The following is a 20,053-nucleotide window of genomic DNA, read 5'->3' on the forward strand; positions in this document are numbered from 1 at the left end:
ATCCCTGTCATCAAAGTGGTTTTAAAACCTGGCTGTAGGAGTCCTATCACAGACTCTCCAGTAAATCGTAGTCTCTGCATGAAGATCTCCGTGGACATGTGCATGTATGAAGCCCTTGGCCTCAAGGAATAGCTGGCACTTAGTTGAGGTGTTTAAAATAAAGAAGATAATTGACAAGCTAGATAGGGAATGACTCTTCCATGTAATAGGGGAATCCAGAGCAAGGGGAAAAAAAATTAAAATTATAAGTAAACTGGTTATAAGTGCATTCATGAAAAGTTCCTTCACAAAGGATGGTAAGAGTATGCAGTACACTGTGAAAGAAGGCCATAGTGCAGAATCAATTGAAATATTTAAAGTGGAAATAGATACTTACTTGGGAACCCAGGGTATTATAGAACATGGAGAAATGGTTGGGAACTCTATGTAAAAAGTTAGAGTTACATTGGATGACAAAGTGGCAGAACTAGCCTGATGGCCCACTCCCTGTTTCCATTTTCCCAAGACTTGGCTCGAGGTTGACCAATCATTCATAGCTCAGCAACTGAGGAGCTAGGCTGATCCAGGTTTAGGCCCAGTGTGATCTACAGGCAGAAATAAAAAATATTCTCACTATTCTGGTGGCAAATCCCCTATGCTGTCGTAGATCTGAAAGCAATGGAATCGGAAATGCCTTGTTTTTTTTTTATTCGTTCATGGGATGTGGGTGTCACTGCCGAGGCCAGCATTTATTACCCATCCCTAATTGCCCTTGAGAAGGTGGTGGTGAGCCGCCTTCTTGATCTGCTGCAGTCCGTGTGGTGAAGGTTCTCCCACAGTGCTGTTAGGAAGGGAGTTCCAGGATTTTGACCCAGCGACAATGAAGGAACGGCGATATATTTCCAAGTTGGGAAGAATGAAATTGCAGCTCTTCTGTGTAAGGAATGTTTCACAATCACCATTTTCCTAATGTGTGTACATGTCCAGCTTGGTTCAGGTGGTATCATTCTCACCTCTGAGTCAGAAGGTTGTATGTTCAAGCCTCACTCTCAGCACATAATCTAGGCTGACACTTCAATGCAGTACTGACGGATGCTGGTCTGTCTGAGGCCCATCGTTTAGATGAGATGTTAAATTGAGGCCCTGTCTGCCTATTCAAGTGCACAAGAAAGATCCCTTGGCACTATTCAAAGAAAAGCAGAGGAGTTCTCCCTGAATCCTGACCAGCTTTTATCCCTCAACCAAAATAGATTAACTGGTCATTTACTTCATTTGCTGAAATTGAGATCTTGCTTTGTGCAAATTGGCTGTCACATTTGCCTACAGCGATAACACTTCAAGAAGTAATTTCTTGGCTGTGAAACTCTTTGGGACATTCTAAAGACATGAAAGATGCTCCATAAACACAGATACTTTCATTGATAATTCAATGGCATGCAATGTAAAACAGCAAATCAAATGGAATTGAACTGTGTCCCAGATGTGGACTCAATTCACTTAACTATAGCAGCCCAGTCAGGTTCAGCTGGGAGGCAGAGCTGGAAAATACAGAGAAAACTCTGTCTGTTTAAAAGAACAAAATTCTTTTAGTCTGCCATCAGATTGTGATTTGCTCGTTTCAAATAGCACTTATATGTTTTTCCAGACAAATGTTGAGCAATAAAGAGAAATCAATTTTCCGTTTGTTGCAGATGCTGTTAAAAGGGACGTTGTGTTCCTTGTTGATGGATCAGAAAAAGTCAGAGCTGCTTTCCCTTCAGTTCAAAGATTCCTTTCGAAAGTTGTCGACTCCTTTGATGTTGGAAGTGACAAAATTCGAGTTGGTGTAGTGCAGTACAGTGATGATCCTAGAGTCAACTTCTACTTAAACAGCCACACAACAAAACAGGATGTGAAGGAAGCGATAAATAACCTCAGGCAAATAGGAGGAAGACGAACCAACACTGGTGCAGCATTGGACTACGTCACAAAGAACATCTTCACCAGGTCTGCTGGAAGCAGAGTGGAGGAAGGTGTTCCCCAGTTCTTGATCCTTCTCACTGCCAGCAAGTCCAGCGATAATGTTGGTCAGGCAGCATTGGCACTGAAACAGGCTGGTGTAGCACCTTTCAGCATCGGATCAGGAGACGCGGACGATGATGAACTCCAACAGATCTCACTGTCCCCTGATTATATTTTCAAGGTGGATGATCTGCGGAATGTGGAAACAGTACAACAGCGTCTGGAGTCACCATTGACAACACTGAACAGAGATCGGATAATCCGAATCCGGACTCGAGTTCTTGGAGGTGAGGCAGATACTTCACAGAATCAGTACATATGTGGTAACAATTAGTACTTATGGTTAGCTTCCTTAAAATTGAGGATCATAATTCTGATTTTAAAAATTACTACATTGGATGGAATAAAATACAATGGGAGCATTTACCTGCAGAAAAACAGATTGAAATTCAATGAGGGAGGCACTTTGACCCCATTATTTATGCTCAAGGTCCACCTGATGCAATTTTCAGTTGGGCCTGAAACAGGAAATGGGCTGCAGGCTGCTTAAATATGTAAATTGGTGTCCTACGTCCATTGTAGGTCCTCCATTGCAATTTTGAGGTAACAATGGGTGGAGTGTGGATGGATGGGTGATCCGTCCATTTGTACCAGTCATTGAGCAGACTCACCAGCGGTCCTGAAAGGGAACACTGGAAGTTGTTCACACAACGGCCCATGAAAATCTTCCTGGGTCCCCCAAAAAACTCCTGCCTGCAGTTGGCTCGTTTGAGGACCCAATCTGGTTTCCACCACTGCATCGCCCCCCCCCCCACCACTCCCAGCTCAGCGTTGGCCAATTTCCTGCCCTCCCAGAATCTTCCTGCCATTTCTTTTGTGAATATTCTACTTGTCACGTCTGATCATTTCAAAGTATCCTCAGCCATTTTTTATTTGCTGTTTGTAATTTTGTCAGCTTACTACTGGAGCTGCTAAATGTGACTACTTAAAAGAAGTGTCAAATAGTATATTTTTCTGCCCCGTCAGTGGTCATTCCGTCAGGTTTCTCACCAAAACCGTTTCTCAAAACTTATGAATCCGTCTTCCCACCTGAATTCTATCCTTATCATTCGGTTGTTAGCTCTTTCAAACAAAAAGCTGACCCGTTGACTTATTTTTTCCCTTCCAACTCTTAATTTCAATCTTGTAAAGTGACCTTAACCTAATGCTCTGATCTGTTCTACCACTTTAACTAGTATCAAGATTCATCCTTGTCATGTGTCAAATTCCTGGACTCCAACGTGGCGTTTGATACTATGCAAAGTACCTTGGGATGTTCTACTTCATTAAATGCAACATAAATGCAAGTTGCTGTTGTTGTTATGGGGTGATTTTTGATTTAGGTGGGTATTGGGCGGTCATCGGGGGGGTTGGTGGACGTAGCAATCGCACTGTCTATCTGATGTCACTAGTGGGATTGGGCCTCATTTTGGTAAAATCTATTTTTTATTTAGTTGCCAGAACTAAATAAATGTTGACAGGCAGCTCACCAACCTCGGCAAGGCGGGAGGAAACCAGCGACTCCTCTTCGGAGTGAGTGGCAGAAACACCTTAAGAGGGGGCAGGGGGTAGCCATGGAGGGACCGGCAACAAGCTGGAATGATCTTTCTGCAGCCAGGAGGAGCATTCATTCATGCTCCTCCTGACCCCACGAAAATCATTCAACGAAACATAGCCTTATTGGAGAGACCTCCAGCGGCCCCTCAAAGGACCACTGGTTAAACCATTGTGTACACCATTCCACTGGACGGGGCTTGTGAAAGTACCCATCTTGCCTGGGTGAGTGCAGCGGCAACAACACTCAAGAAGCTGGACATCACCCAGGACAAAGCAATCTGCTTGATCGGCAGCCCATCCACCACCTTAAACGTCCACTTCCTTCTCCACCGGTGTACCGTGGCTGCAGTGTGTACTGTGCACATGATGCACTGCAGCAACGTGCCAAGGATTCTTTGATAGCACCTCCCAAACTCACAACCTCTACCACCTAGAAGGATAAGAATAACAGGTGCATGGGAACACCATCCCTCCAAGTTCTCCTCCAAGTGACACACCATTCTGACTTTAACGTATATGGCCGTTCCTTCATCGTTGCTGGGTTGAAATCCTCGATCGTCCTGCCTAACAGCACTGCGGGAGAATCTTCCCGACTGCAGCGGTTCAAGAAGGACGCTCACCGCCACCTAATCAAGGGCAATTAAGGATGGGCAATGGCCTTGCCAGGGACGCCTATTTTTTTTTTTATTCGTTCACGGGATGTGGGCGTCGCTGGCAAGGCCGGCATTTATTGCCCATCCCTAATTGCCCTCGAGAAGGTGATGGTGAGCCGCCTTCTTGAACCGCTGCAGTCCGTGTGGTGACGGTTCTCCCACTGTGCTGTTAGGAAGGGAGTTCCAGGATTTTGACCCAGCGACAATGAAGGAACGGCGATATATTTCCAAGTCGGGATGGTGTGTGACTTGGAGGGGAACGTGCAGGTGGTGTTGTTCCCATGCGCCTGCTGCCCTTGTCCTTCTAGGTGGTAGAGGTCGCGGGTTTGGGAGGTGCTGTCGAAGAAGCCTTGGCGAATTGCTGCAGTGCATCCTGTGGATGGTGCACACTGCAGCCACAGTGCGCCGGTGGTGAAGGGAGTGAATGTTTAGGGTGGTGGATGGGGTGCCAATCAAGCGGGCTGCTTTATCTTGGATGGTGTCGAGCTTCTTGAGTGTTGTTGGAGCTGCACTCATCCAGGCAAGTGGAGAGTATTCCATCACACTCCTGACTTGTGCCTTGTAGATGGTGGAAAGGCTTTGGGGAGTCAGGAGGTGAGTCACTCGCCGCAGAATACCCAGCCTCTGACCTGCTCTCGTAGCCACAGTATTTATATGGCTGGTCTAGTTAAGTTTCTGGTCAATGGTGACCCCCAGGATGTTGATGGTGGGGGATTCGGCGATGGTAATGCCGTTGAATGTCAAGGGGAGGTGGTTAGACTCTCTCTTGTTGGAGATGGTCATTGCCTGGCACTTATCTGGCGCGAATGTTACTTGCCACTTATGAGCCCAAGCCTGGATGTTGTCCAGGTCTTGCTGCATGCAGGCTCGGACTGCTTCATTATCTGAGGGGTTGCGAATGGAACTGAACACTGTGCAGTCATCAGCGAACATCCCCATTTCTGACCTTATGATGGAGGGAAGGTCATTGATGAAGCAGCTGAAGATGGTTGGGCCTAGGACACTGCCCTGAGGAACTCCTGCAGCAATGCCCTGGGGCTGAGATGATTGGCCTCCAACAACCACTACCATCTTCCTTTGTGCTAGGTATGACTCCAGCCACTGGAGAGTTTTCCCCCTGATTCCCATTGACTTCAATTTTACTAGGGCTCCTTGGTGCCACACTCGGTCAAATGCTGCCTTGATGTCAAGGGCAGTCACTCTCACCTCACCTCTGGAATTCAGCTCTTTTGTCCATGTTTGGACCAAGGCTGTAATGAGGTCTGGAGCCGAGTGGTCCTGGCGGAACCCAAACTGAGCATCGGTGAGCAGGTTATTGGTGAGTAAGTGCCGCTTGATAGCACTGTCGACGACACCTTCCATCACTTCGCTGATGATTGAGAGTAGACTGATGGGGCGGTAATTGGCCGGATTGGATTTGTCCTGCTTTTTGTGGACAGGACATACCTGGGCAATTTTCCACATTGTCGGGTGGATGCCAGTGTTGTAGCTGTACTGGAACAGCTTGGCTAGAGGCGCAGCTAGTTCTGGAGCACAAGTCTTCAGCACTACAGCTGGGATGTTGTCGGGGCCCATAGCCTTTGCTGTATCCAGTGCACTCAGCCGTTTCTTGATATCACGTGGAGTGAATCGAATTGGCCGAAGACTGGCTTCCGTGATGGTGGGGATATCGGGAGGAGGCTGAGATGGATTATCCACTCGGCACTTCTGGCTGAAGATGGTTGCAAACGCTTCAGCCTTGTCTTTTGCACTCACGTGCTGGACTCCGCCATCATTGAGAATGGGGATGTTTGCAGAGCCTCCTCCTCCCGTTAGTTGTTTAATTGTCCACCACCATTCACGACTGGATGTGGCAGGACTGCAGAGCTTTGATCTGATCCGTTGGTTGTGGAATCGCTTAGCTCTGTCTGTAGCATGTTGCTTCCGCTGTTTAGCATGCATGTAGTCCTGAGTTGTAGCTTCACCAGGTTGGCACCTCATTTTTAGGTACGCCTGGTGCTGCTCCTGGCATGCTCTTCTACACTCCTCATTGAACCAGGGTTGATCCCCTGGCTTGTTGGTAATGGTAGAGTGAGGAATATGCCGTGCCATGAGGTTACAGATTGTGCTGGAATACAATTCTGCTGCTGCTGATGGCCCACAGCGCCTCATGGATGCCCAGTTTTGAGCTGCTAGATCTGTTCTGAATCTATCCCATTTAGCACGGTGGTAGTGCCACACAACATGTTGGATGGTGTCCTCAGTGCGAAGACGGGATTTCATCTCCACAAGGACTGTGCGGTGGTCACTCCTACCAATACTGTCATGGACAGATGCATTTGCGACAGGTAGATTGGTGAGGACGAGGTCAAGTAAGTTTTTCCCTCGTGTTGGTTCGCTCACCACCTGCCGCAGGCCCAGTCTTGCAGCTATGTCCTTCAGGACTCGGCCAGCTCGGTCAGTAGTGGTGCTACCGAGCCACTCTTGGTGATGGACATTGAAGTCCCCCACCCAGAGTACATTTTGTGCCCTTGCTACCCTCAGTGCTTCCTCCAAGTGGTGCTCAACATGGAGGAGGACTGATTCATCAGCTGAGGGAGGACGGTAGGTGGTAATCAGCAGGAGGTTACCTTGCCCATGTTTGACCTGATGCCATGAGATTTCATGGGGTCCAGAGTCAATGTTGAGGACTCCCAGGGCCACTCCCTCCTGACTGTATATCACTGTACCGCCACCTCTGGTGGGTCTGTCCTGCCGGTGGGACAGGACATACCCAGGGATGGTGATGGAAGAGTCTGGGACGTTGGCTGAAAGATATGATTCTGTGAGTATGGCTATGTCAGGCTGTTGCTTGACTAGTCTGTGGGACAGCTCTCCCAATTTTGGCACAAGTCCCCAGATGTTAGTAAGGAGGACCTTGCAGGGTCGACTGGGCTTGGTGTTTTGCCGTTGTCGTGTCCGGTGCCTAGTGGTCCGATGCCGGGTGGTCCGTCCGGTTTTATTCTTATTATGACTTTTCGTAGCGAGATTTTACAACTGAGTGGCTTGCTGGGCCATTTCAGAGGGCAATTAAGAATCAACCACATTGCTGTGGGTCTGGAGTCACATATAGGCCAGACCAGGTAAGGACGGCAGGCTTCCTTCCCTAAAGGACATTAGTGAACCAGATGGGTTTTTACGACAATCCGGTAGTTTCATGGCCATCATTACTGATACTAGTATTTTAATTCCAGATTTTATTTTTTAATTAATTGAATTTAATTAATTAATTGAATTTAAATTCGCCAGCTGCCGTGGCGGGATTTGAACTCATGACTCTGGATTTAGTCCAGGCCTCTGGATTACTAGCCCAGTAACATAACCACTATGCTACCGTACCCCTATATCGCGATATGAATTTTTGTAAAGTTATCGAAGCTGCTGGTAATTCTCAAATGATCCATCACCAAGGAAGTTCTGACTTAATCCACAATTGCTAGTATTGTTTTGAGTGTGATCACTCCACAAATAATCATCGTGCCTATGTTATGTTATCTGGATCTCTGAACACCAATGAATCGGCTGTCAGTGCATTGGTGGCTCCGAATCTTCTGACAGAGTTTGACTATGCACTTTTTTTTTTAAAAAGTGGTTGCGGTAGTGTAGTGACTACATTACTGGACTAGAATCCATAGAATATGAGTTAAATTCCCACCATAGCAGTTTGAATACAATTTGAAAAAAAAATAGGGATGGATAATAAATGCCCACATCTTGTGAATTAATAATATAAAAGTTACATTATGTTTTAGAATATAAGAACATAAGAAATAGGAGCAGGAGTAGGCCACATTGCCCCTCGAGCCTGCTCCGCCATTCAATAACATCATGGCTGATCTTCGACCTCAACTTTTCTGCCTGATCCCCATATCCCTTGATTCCCTTAGAGTCCAGAAATTTATCTATCTCAGCCGTGAATATACTCAACCACTCAGCATCCACAGCCCTCTGAGGTAGAGAATTCCAGAGATTAACAACCCTCTGCTTGAAGAAATTCCTCCTCACCACAGTCTTAAATGGCCGACCCCTTATCCTGTGACTATGCCCCCTCGTTCTCGACTCTCCAGCCATAGGAAACACCCTCTCAACATCCATCCCGTCAAGCGCCCTCAGAATCTTATATGCTTCAATGAGATCGCCTCTCATTCTTCTAAACTCCAGAGTGGAGGCCCATTCTACTTGACCTCACCTCATAGGACAACCCTTTCATCCCAGGAATTAATCTAGTGAACCTTCGCTGCACTGCCTCTCAGGTAAGTATATCCTTCCTTAGATAAGGAGACCAAAACTGTACGCAGTACTTCAGGTGAGGTCTCACCAAGGCCCTGTACAATTGTAGCAGGACTTCCTTTCTCTTGAACTCCAACCCCCTTGCAATAAAGGCAAACATTCCATTTGCTTTCCTAATTACCTGCTGTACCTGCATACTAAATTTTTGTGTTTCTTGTACGAGGACACCAGAGTCTCTCTGAAGACCAACATTTAATAGTTTCTCACCATTTAAAAAATATTCTGTTTTTCTATTCTTCCTACCAAAGTGAATAACCTCACATTTCCCACATTATATTCCATCTGCCACCTTCTTGCCCATTATCTTAACCTGTCTGTATCCCTTTGCAAACTTTTTGCGTTCTCTTCACAGCTTACTTTCCCACCTAGCTTTGTATCATCAGCAAACTTGAATACATTACACTTGGTCTCTTCATCTAAGTCATTAATATAGATTTTAAATAGCTGAGGCCCAAGCACCGGTCCTTGTGGGCACCCCACTGGTTACAGCCTTCCAACCTGAAAATGATCCGTTTATCCCTACTCTCTTCCATAATGCATGACTATCTAGTTTCCTGTTATATCACTCTACCTATATTACAGTTGTTCCTCTTCTGACACTTTTTCGATCAACTTAGGCATTCATTAGAGCTTTGTTCTTCTCGCAACCAGCAGTTCTACTCTTTTGTTGAATACATTCTACATTAACAAATTTGCTTCAGATCACATGTTCTTCATGCACATAACCTTCATTTCTCTCACAGCACAATGGCTAAATCATTTAGGGAGAAGATTTTTGCTGAGCAAGGGACATCATTTTAAATGCGTTTATAAAGAATGCTCTTATGATTTTTCCATTACAAGTAAACAAAGGAAAATTTTCCCCTTGAATGTGGCTCATAAGTTTGGAAGAGGCAATGAAAATCTTACCTCTTTCAGCCCTTCCAACACCGTTTCTTCACATTTCATGTCCAACCAACGGCTATCATCGCTTACCTTAGATGGCTGCTATCTTTCTCCTTCATTCATTAACAGTCTTGACTTCGCTATCGCCTATGATCTCCAATGGAAATCCCACATCTCAACAACAAAAGTGCCTCTGTCAAATTTAATTTCATGGCAAATGCTTTTGTACTCAACAAAAATCTACTTTCCGTTTGTTACAGATGCTGCTAAAAGGGATGTTGTGTTTCTTGTTGAAGGATCGGACAAAGTCAGAACTGCATTCCCTGCAATTAAAAACTTTATTTCTGGAGTCGTAGACAACCTTGATGTTGAAAGTGACCGAGCCCGAGTCAGTGTTGCGCAGTACAGCGACGATCCCAGAGTCAACTTCTTCTTAAACACCTACACAACAAAAGATGACGTGAAACAAGCAGTCGGAAACCTCAGGCATAAAGGAGGGAGACGAGTCAACACTGGTCAAGCACTGGATTACGTCACAAACAATGTGTTCACTGGGTCTGCTGGAAGCAGAGTGGGGGAAGGTGTTCCCCAGTTCTTGATCCTTCTCACTGCCAGCAAGTCCTCCGATGATGTCAGTCGAGCAGCATTGGCATTGAAACAGGCTGGTGTAGCGCCTTTCAGTATCGGATCAAGAGACACGGACGACGATGAACTCCAACAGATTTCACTGTCCCCTGATTATATTTTCAAGGTCGATGATCTGCGGAATGTGGCAACTGTGCAACAGCGTCTGGAGTCACCACTGATAACACTGAACAGAGATCAGATAATCCGAATCTCAAACGATGCTCCTGAAGGTGAGAAAGAAATTTCCATTTAAAATAAAGTGTATCATATGGATTAAAATATACAAAATATTGACAAATTTGGAATAGATAATCATTTGTTACATGTATCTTAACAGGGTTATGGTGATATTTAGATGTACTAATATCTAGAATTCACAGTACATAACATTCCTTTGTCTAGTCATTAGGCAAACCATCTATTTCCGTGCCTCCTCCAGTGATTCTCTGACTAATGAGAGTTATGTGAGGACCTTGTGTGTTCAGTTACTGTCGCCCTTCATGTATTTCTCCATGGGACCGATTTATGTATTTTGATAAACTGGTACTGTCGGTCATGATCAGGCCTGAAGGTTTTGAGTTTGAAGCGCACAGGCCACAATTTAAGAGTAGAAAGTGAACACGTTTCTCGTTGTTCCTGTCTTTGGGAGAGGCAGGTTACCAAGGTCAGCAGGATATGACTGGCTTTGTAATTGTGATGTAAGCCATCCATTAGGATTGTAATATTGAAGTGTACCAATATGTAAGATATACAGCATATGACAGTCCCTGACGTTGAGGTCAGGCAACCCATCTACTTCAGTACCTGCCTTCCCCCCCACCCAAATATCTCTCTTTCTCAATGAGAGATGGGGTGAGGCAGCAGCAGAAGAGATGGTGTTGTCATCCTTTAGCTGTCCCACCTTATTAAACCAGAAAGGTTATAGCACGGAGGCAGGCTAATCCTTGTGTCTGTGTCAGCTCTTTGCTGGAGCAATCTAAAGCTAATCTCACTGCCCTGCTTTCTCCTCATAGCCCTATATCTTTCTCTGCTTCAAATGTTTGCCTAATCTTCCCTTAAAAGGTCTTTCTCTATTTCATGGTCTAACAACTCTCTGCATAAAGAAATTAGTGATAATTTTAAATTGATGATTCTCGTCACTGTCACCCTGACCACACACTATCTAGATCCTTCATAATTTTTAAAAATCTGTTAAATCTCTTCTTAGCCTTCTATGCTCCAGTGGAAATAATGCCAACATCTCAATTATCTCCTCAGAACTAGTTTCCCATCCCAGGCATTATTCTGGTGAATCACACCATCTGTTCTTTATGGCTTTAATGCCCTTCTTATGCTGGAGTACTCAAAACTGCACACAGTACTCTAACTGTGACCTTATACAAATTTATCATTACCTCTTTACTCCACGTCCCTTTATAAAACCCTTGCAATGTTAAGGAGTTATTTATGTGCATCCCTAGGGTCCTCTATTTCTCCACACCCTTCAGCATGTTTCCATGGAGTTTATATGCCCATTCCCTGTTCCCCCCCAAAATGTATTACCTCATATTTCTCAGCATTAAATTGCACCTGACACCTGTCAGTCCATTCCATTAATCTGTCTGCCATCCTGATGTCTTTTACAGTCCTCCTGTAAAGCACCCTACATTTGTGTTTCGATATCCTGCTCCCGAGGCCAAAGTCCAAATCATCTATAATACTGATAACAAAAGTGGATCAAGTGCTGACCCCTAGGTTGCTTTAGCAAAGAGCTGTCACAGACACGATGGGTCGAATGCCTCCTTCTGTATTGTAAACTTCTAGGTTTCATTTCCAACCCTTGTCCAATCTGAGCAATACCAAGTAACCTTAACATTTTGTTTCCTGTCCATCAACCAGCTTGATGTTAATGCTGCTAGATTTCCTTTTACATCATATGCCAGAATTTTTGTAACAAACTCCTAGGAGACATCTTATGAAATATCTTCTGAAAATCCACGTACACTACCTCTATTGCATTCCTTTTTCAATAGACATTACATTAGCTTCTCATCAGTGCCTCGGCACAATTTGCATATCTAAGGTGAATTGAAAAAGTTGTGCTCAGAACCTCTGACTTACTTCAACACCTAGGGTTGCAAGCTATCAGGACTCAATGACTTACCCACTTCGAGTTTTTTTTCAGAACTGATTCCTCTTCTACAGTTCTCTATCAAATTTCCCACATTATGCTCTGTACATGCTTCCATCAATTATAAAAACAAATGCAAAACATTTAATATCTCTGCCATACCTTCATTCTTCACATTTAAATTTTCCCTTCTTCCTTGAGCAGTCCTACCCTCCCTAACTATTATTTTACTTCAATATGTCTAATGCCATTTATATCAGGAGTTCATTTTTCATTTTTCTCCTTTTGCCTTTTTATTCCCCTGCCCACTAAACTTTCTGTATTCCTTATGCTTCACCTGGGTATTAGCTCCAACTTTATCATATGCATCTCTCAAGTATCCGCTTCATTTCAATCTCTATTTATCTATGGATATATATGTTTCAATTCAATCCCTTTATGTTCTATAGGAATATATCTATTATGCTCTATTCATTTAATATTTGAAAATTCTTCACTGCTGATTCCTCATGCCATTTGCTCACTTTTCTGCCCTGTTAATTTGGGTCAGATCCCTTTTTATCTCCCTAAACTTCAACTTTTTCCATTCTTACCTTTTTGATGCACATGGAGGAAAAACCATCTCCTTAAACTCCTCTCCCTTGCCCCCTCCACCTTCACTTCCAACAATATGCGAGGAGCTCATGGACTTTTTTGTCGCTAAGATTGAGACCATCTGTTCAGCTGCCTCGACACATCCCCCCTTCCCCTAGCTGCCCAAGCCCTGAACTCACATCTTTCTCCATTTCTCTCACATCAGCTATTTGTCCCACTTCATTTTTCAGAAGTAAATCTTCAGTTTTCTTTTATCCCAGGCCTTCTTAAGATCACCTATGTGATTGCCCTATTTTTTACATATGATTTTGAACTGGCTCTAAACCCCAACTCCTCTCTCACTGACATTCCCACACAGTATGCCCTCGAAGGACTAACCTTACCCATCTCCTTCCCACCCCACCCCCTCATTGCTCCCTTGGATTCTGCCAGCAGATCAACAAATTATTACAGCTCTCTGCATTTTCCTCCATAACAACTTGCATTTATATAGTGCCTTTAACATAGTAAAACATCCCAAGGCGCTTCACTAAAGTGACTCCGAGTCCGACCCAAAAATGGAGATATTAGGATGGTTGACTAAAAGCTTGGTCAAAGAGGTCAGTTTTAAGGAACATCATCAAGGAGGAGAAAGAAGTGGAGAGGCGGAGAGATATAGGGAGGGAATTCCAGAGCTTAGGGCCTAGATGGCTGAAGATACAGCTGCCAATGGTGGGGCGAAGGGATTCGGGATAAGCAAGAGGCCAGAGTTGGAGGAACGCAGAGTTGTTGGAGAGTTGTAGTGCTGGAGGAGGTTACAGAGATAGGGAGGGGTGAGGCCATGGAGGGATTTGAACACGAGGATTAGAATTTTAAAATCGAGGTGTTGCTGGACCAGGAGCCAATGTAAGTCAGCGAGCAGAGGGGTGATGGATGAACGGGACTTGGTGCAAGTCAGGATACAGGCAGCAGAGTTTTGGATGAGCGCAAGTTTATGGAGGGTGGAAGATGGGAGGCCAGCCAGGAGAGCATTGGAATAGTCGAGATTGGAGGTAACAAAAGCATGGATGAGAGTTTCAGCAGCAGAGGGGCGGAGACAGGCGATATTATGGAGGTGGAAGTAGGCAGTCTTTGTGACGGAGAGGATTTGGGGTCAGAAGCTCAGCTCAGGGTCAAATAGGATGCCGAGGTTGCGAATGATCTGTTTCAGACTGAGACAATGGCCAGGGAGGGGGATGGAATCAGTGGCAAGGGAATGGAGTTTGTGGCAGGGGCCGAAGACAATAGCTTTGGTCTTCCCAATGTTTAATTGGAGGAAATTGAAGCTTACCCAAGACTGGATGGTGGACAAACAGTCTGACAACACAGGCAGTAGAAGGGTGGTGGTGAGGTAGAGCTGGGTATCATCAGTTCACATATGGAATCTGACGTCATGTCTTCGGATGATGTTGCCGAGGGGCAGCACGTAGACAAGAAATACGAGGGGCTCAAAGATAGATCCTTGGGGGATGCCAGAGGTAACATTGCAGAGGTGAGAAGAGAAGCCATTACTGGAGATTCTCTGGCTATGATTGGATAGGTTAGAGTGGAACCAGGTGAGGTTCCCACTCAGCTGGACAACGGAGGAGAGGCGTAGAAGGAGGATGGTGTGGTCAACCACGTCAAAGGCTGCAGACGAGTCGAGAAGCATGAGGAGGGATAATGCACCATGGTCACAGTCACATAGGATGTCAGTTGAGACTTTGATTAGGGCCGTTTCAGTGCTGTGGCAGGGACAGAAACCTCATTGGAAAGGTTCAAACATGGAGTTGAAGGAAAGATGGGAATGGATTTGGGAGGCGACAACATGTTCAAGGACCTTTGGAGAGGAAAGGGAGGTTGGAAACAGGATAGTGGTTTACAAGGACAGAGGTATCAAGGTTGGGATTTTTGAGGAGGGGGATGATGATGGCACATTTGAAAAGGAGATGGACAGTACCTGAGGCGAGGGAACCAATTATAATATCAGCTAACATGGGGGCCAGGAAAGGATGTTGGGTGGTCAGCAGTTTAGTGGGAATAGGGTCAAGAGAGCAGAAGGTGGGTCTCATGGACAAAATGAGCTTGGAGGGGGCATAAGGTAAGATAGAAGAGAAATGGAGAAAGATGTGAGTTCAGGGCTTGGGCAGCTAGGGGAAGGGGGGATGTGTCGAGGCAGCTGAACAGATGGTCTCAATCTTAGCGACAAAAAAGTCCATGAGCTCCTCGCATATTGTTGGAAGTGAAGGTGGAGGGGGCAAGGGAGAGGAGTTTAAGGAGATGGTTTTTCCTCCATGTGCATTTTCCTCTACCATGTCCATTCACTCATGAACAAGGCCATTATCATCTACAACCTTACTGTGGAGGATTGGATTGACACCCTGGCATTGACTGAAAATTGCCGCATGAGTTGCAACCTTGTCTCTTGCTAAAGTCTTCTCACCTGGCTATACGTTCCACTACCTGCCCTGCCCAAACCACTGCAGTAATGATGTGGCCCTTTATCACTAAGTCGCATCATGGTCTCTCCCCTTACCTTCTCCTCCTTTGACCACCTCATCCTGTTCCACCCCCTCTTACCTCTCCTTTAAAATCCTCAATGTCTATCCCCCCAAGTCCTACCATGAGTTTCTCACCAAGATATCCTCTCCCCTTTTCTCCCTTAGCAACTCCTCATCCTTAGTGATTTTAATTTCCAGTTCAGCTCCCCTTGTCCTCTCCTGGGATTTACCAAACTCCTGTCCTCTCTAAACCTCTCCTACCCATATTCATAGCCATCCCTTCGACCTCGCCATCTCCCATAGGTTCTCTATTCCCGTGCTCATGACTACTGATAAGCCCATCTATGACCACTTTCTTGTATCCCTCACAACTCACTTCACCTTCCTTTTCCAGCCGTACTTCCTTTGTTGTCCATACCTAGAAAATACTCTCTCCAAAGACGTTTATAATGCAAACTCCTAACTGCCTAGTCTTTGACCCTCCAATCACCATGATACTTATGCGGCTGCTGATTTTCTCTATGTTCCCTCACCTCCACCTTTGATGCCGTTATCTTCATCAATATCTTTACCGTCTCCCATCCCAGTCATTCCCCTGATATGGCTACATATTCACTCCCTCAAGTCCAAGAGGCACAGGCTTATGCATATCTGGTGCACAACTTGCTTTACCAACCATCACCAGATTTGGCTCTCCTCTGCTAAAACTATTTGAGGATCATCCTGGAGAGCAGAGATAACTTGGGCTTCTTTTCTCCACTACTAGCCATCTCCTTAAACCCCTTGATTCTTCCACCTCCATCCTCAACTCTAACAAGAAGTGTGATGTGGAGATGCCGGTGATGGACTGGGGTGGACAAATGTAAGTAATCTTACAACACCAGGTTATAGTCCAACAGTTTTATTTGAAAATCACAAGCTTTCGGAGGCTTTCTCCTTTGTCAGGTGACGAAGGAGAAAGCCTCCGAAAGCTTGTGATTTTCAAATAAAACTGTTGGACTATAACCTGGTGTTGTAAGATTCCTTACATCTAACAAGAAATGTGAGGAACTCATGGACTTCTTTGTCAGCAAGATCGAGCCAATCCATTCTAGCAGCTCTTACCTCCCTTCCTCTTGCCCACCGAGCCAAATCTTCCCCAGACCTCTTAAGCTAGTAACGAACCCCTGCCTCTCTCTAGTTTCTCTCCCATCTCATCTCGTGCCCTCTCCAAATTCATCTTGTCCATGGGACCCTCCTTCTGCTCCCTTGACCCCATTCCCACTAAACTGGTAGCCAAATTTCCTCTCCTGGCTCCCATGACAGCTGACATTGTAAATGGTTGCCTCTCCTCAGGCATTGTCCCCTTCCTTTCAAACCCTCCCCCCAAAAAAAAATAAAAACCCTCTACTCCTTGATCCTGGTATACTATTTCCCCATCTCCAACCTCATGTTCTAAAAGTTGAATAAAATCAAACTCAACAACACCATGAACAATGCCACAAAAAAAACAATGTATCTACAAAGATCTCTTAGTAATCCTCTGTTTTTCTTTAAAATTAAAATTAAAAAAAATGCTTAGTATGTTCTCATTTTTATAAACTTTGCTAAACTAATGACTCTTCTGCAGTTCCAAGTCCTGTTCCACAGATGCCCAAAAGAGATATTGTGTTCCTTGTCGATGGATCGGACAGTGCCGAAACAACATTTCCTTTGGTAAAAAATTTTATTGCCAGAGTAGCTGAAAATCTTGACATTGGAAGGGATAGAATCCGCGTTGGCATTGTGCAATATGGTGATAATCCCACAAGTGAGTTCTTGTTAAACACATACGCAAGGAAATCTGATGTGATGGGAGCAATAAGAAACTTAAGACATAAAGGAGGCAGAGAAACCAATACTGGTAAAGCATTGGACTACGTCACAAACAATGTGTTCACCAGGTCTGGTGGAAGTAGAATGGCTGAAGGCGTCCCCCAGTTCTTGATCCTTCTCACTGCTGGCAAGTCCACCGATGATGTTAAGCGGGCAGCACTAGCACTGAAACAGGCGGGTGTAGCACCTTTCAGTATTGGAACCAGGGGTGCAGATCCAACAGAACTACAACAGATCTCATTGTCCCCTGACTATGTCTTCAAGTTTGATGATATTCAGGACATCCAAACTATAAAGCAACATCTAATAGTTCCATTGACCGATCTAGGCAATGATCGGATAATTGAACTCAGGGACGCTGAAGGTAAGAAAAGTGTTTTCTCTTAAAGAATAAGTAAGGCATCATTCAATGTACTACTAAGTTATACAGACCAGAAGGTCATAAGTTCAAACCTTTGTCTGCATTAGGTTGGCTAATCTCAGCATTTGGGAGGCTACTGTTGGCCGCAGTGTCCTTGAGCAAGAGAGGGAAAGAAGAATCAGCCAAGCGTCTCACTCGTGATCACAATACACTGACCACAGCTAGAAAGTGAATGTGTCTGAAAGTTGGTTGAGGCTCATTCTGATGCTTTCCATGCTGGAATAACCTAAACTCAATATTTGAGCTCACAGTATGGTCATTTTTGCAAAATACCACGGACTGCCAGCACCTGTGGTTCTGTACTCTAGCAAGAATCAGTGCCTTCAGGAAAGGAGAAAAGGGGAGAAGTAGGCCCACTGTACAAAACTGTTCCTAATTTGGCACTAAGTTAGCAATATGAGTCAGGATACTACTGTAGAAAATGGAAGAATAATGGCATTGGTGCAATGGGGAGTGTTGCATCGGAGTGATCCGCATTCCGTGAATAAAAACTCGAGACCCAGGAGTAAGATCAACTTGACAGATTTTATTAGACAGCATACATGAGTAATACAAGCAAGCGATACATCAATCCACTTACCCTGCATGAGACTCATCAGGGGCTAAGAGCTCACTTGTCAAAGTAGTTCCTAACTTGGAGTTTAGCTGATAAAGGGTTTCGTTACATATTTATACCTTTCTTGAAACACACCTGCTTTACAGTTTTTTTTGTCTGCAACTGTCAGTCATCCTGACTCAGCAGATGTCATGACTGGTTTCGGCACAAAACTGTAGACTAAGCCCCATCTCCTATCTCTTACCAGGCCTCAAGGTCACTAAATGATGCATTTCTTACAGTGTAGCATTGAATTAATCTCAGCATCTTTCTATATAATTTTGTATTCACTTGATCGTTTTAACTCTGACACTATCTCTTCACATTGTTAATTTTAACATTATCCAAACCTAATATCTATTATCTGACACACATTTTGGCCTTATCTAACACTTATTCAAGTTAGTTATACTTAAGCAGTTGACCACATTTTACACCAGCTGTTTAATCTGAGCCTCCCTGTCAGCTGAGTTGAACTAATTTTTTGTGCTCCACCTTGTTCCTTCACATTGTATGCCAACTATCCCATCATGCTCTAAGCTTATGCCAAGCCATTTAGCCTGCCATGCTACACTATCCTTCAACGAGTACTTCACAGAAGTTGGGGCTAAAGCACATTGTTGGAAAAGAGTTGAGGCAGTTTCATGCTGCGGCTAAACGTACTATAACTGATCTAGGAATGCTTGATGCTGACACTGGGTGGCAAAAATAGAAACTGCTCCATTACCCAGGTGAAGCATGAATGAACATGCTACAATTAACATAATTTAAAATGTTCTAATAGAGTAAATTGTACTATATACTGGTGTATATTCCTGGTAATCAACTGTGAAATTGTACAATGTCACACCGCTTTTCATGCTTGTTGTACCACTGCCCACAGTCAAAAACAGTGAGGCATTGTACAAAGACTCTCTGAAATCCCATTCTGTTCGTTATTGTATTGGTTGTCACAGTAAAGAAGGAAGCTGTGGAGAAATTGGATAGGATAAAAATAAAGAGTGGCAGTGCTCCAAGTAGAAAAGTCACCCAGTCCAGATGGGATGCACCCTAGGATACTGAGGGAAGTAAGGGTGGAAATTGTGGAGGCTCTGGCCACAATCTTCCAATTCTCCTTAGATATGAGGATGGTGCCAGAGGACTGAAGGATTAAAAATGTTACATCCCTGTTCAAAAAAGGGGAAGGATAAACGCGGCAACTACAGGCCAGACAGTCTAACGGTGGTGGGGGAACTTTTAGAGCAGGCACAGAAAGCAGAGAGTAGTGGTGAATGGTTGTTTTTCAGACTGGAGAGAAGTGTACAGTGGTGTTCCTCAGGGGTCAGTATTATGACCACTGCTCTTTTTGATATATATTAACAATCTGGACCTGGGTATACGGGGCATAATTTCAAAGTTTGCAGATGACACAAAACTCGGAAATGTAGTAAACAATGAGGAGGATAGTAACAGACTTCAGGAGGACACAGACAGACTGGTGAAATGAGCAGGCACATGGCAAATGAAATTTAACGCTGTGAAGTGATTAATTTTGGTAGGAAGAATGAGGAGAGGCAATATAAACTAAATGGTACAATTTTAAAGTGGGTGCATGTACACAAGTCTTTGAAGGTGGTAGGACAAGTTGAGAAGGCTGTTAAAAAGGCATACGGGATCCTTAGCTTTAGAAATAGAGGCGTAGAGTATAAAAGCAAGGAAGCTAAGTTAAACCTTTATAAAACACTGGTTAAGTCCCAGCTGGAGTATTGTTTCCAATTCCGGGCACCACACTTTAAGAAGGATGTCAAGGCCTTAGAGAGGATGCAGCGGAGATTTACTAGAATGGTACCAGGGATGAATGACTCCAGTTACATGGAGAGATTGGAGAAACCGGGGTTGTTGTTCTTAGAGCAGAGAAAGTTAAGGGGAGATTTGATAGAGTTGTTCAAAGTC

At 44.5% G+C, this 20,053-nt stretch overlaps 1 protein-coding gene across 1 annotated transcript in view; it reads left to right on the top strand.

Moving 5' to 3' along the window:
* LOC137323879 (collagen alpha-3(VI) chain-like) overlaps positions 1 to 20,053 on the top strand; it is a 182,163-nt gene that overhangs the window by 88,406 nt on the left and 73,704 nt on the right. The window contains exons 12-14 of the mRNA XM_067987919.1: positions 1,671 to 2,267; positions 9,683 to 10,279; positions 16,861 to 17,469. Of these exons, the coding sequence (XP_067844020.1) occupies positions 1,671 to 2,267; positions 9,683 to 10,279; positions 16,861 to 17,469 (1,803 nt within the window). The remainder of the gene's footprint in view (positions 1 to 1,670; positions 2,268 to 9,682; positions 10,280 to 16,860; positions 17,470 to 20,053) is intronic.

The sequence above is a fragment of the Heptranchias perlo genome, chromosome 7 (genome assembly GCF_035084215.1).
Source record: "Heptranchias perlo isolate sHepPer1 chromosome 7, sHepPer1.hap1, whole genome shotgun sequence".
Lineage (NCBI taxonomy): Eukaryota > Metazoa > Chordata > Chondrichthyes > Hexanchiformes > Hexanchidae > Heptranchias > Heptranchias perlo.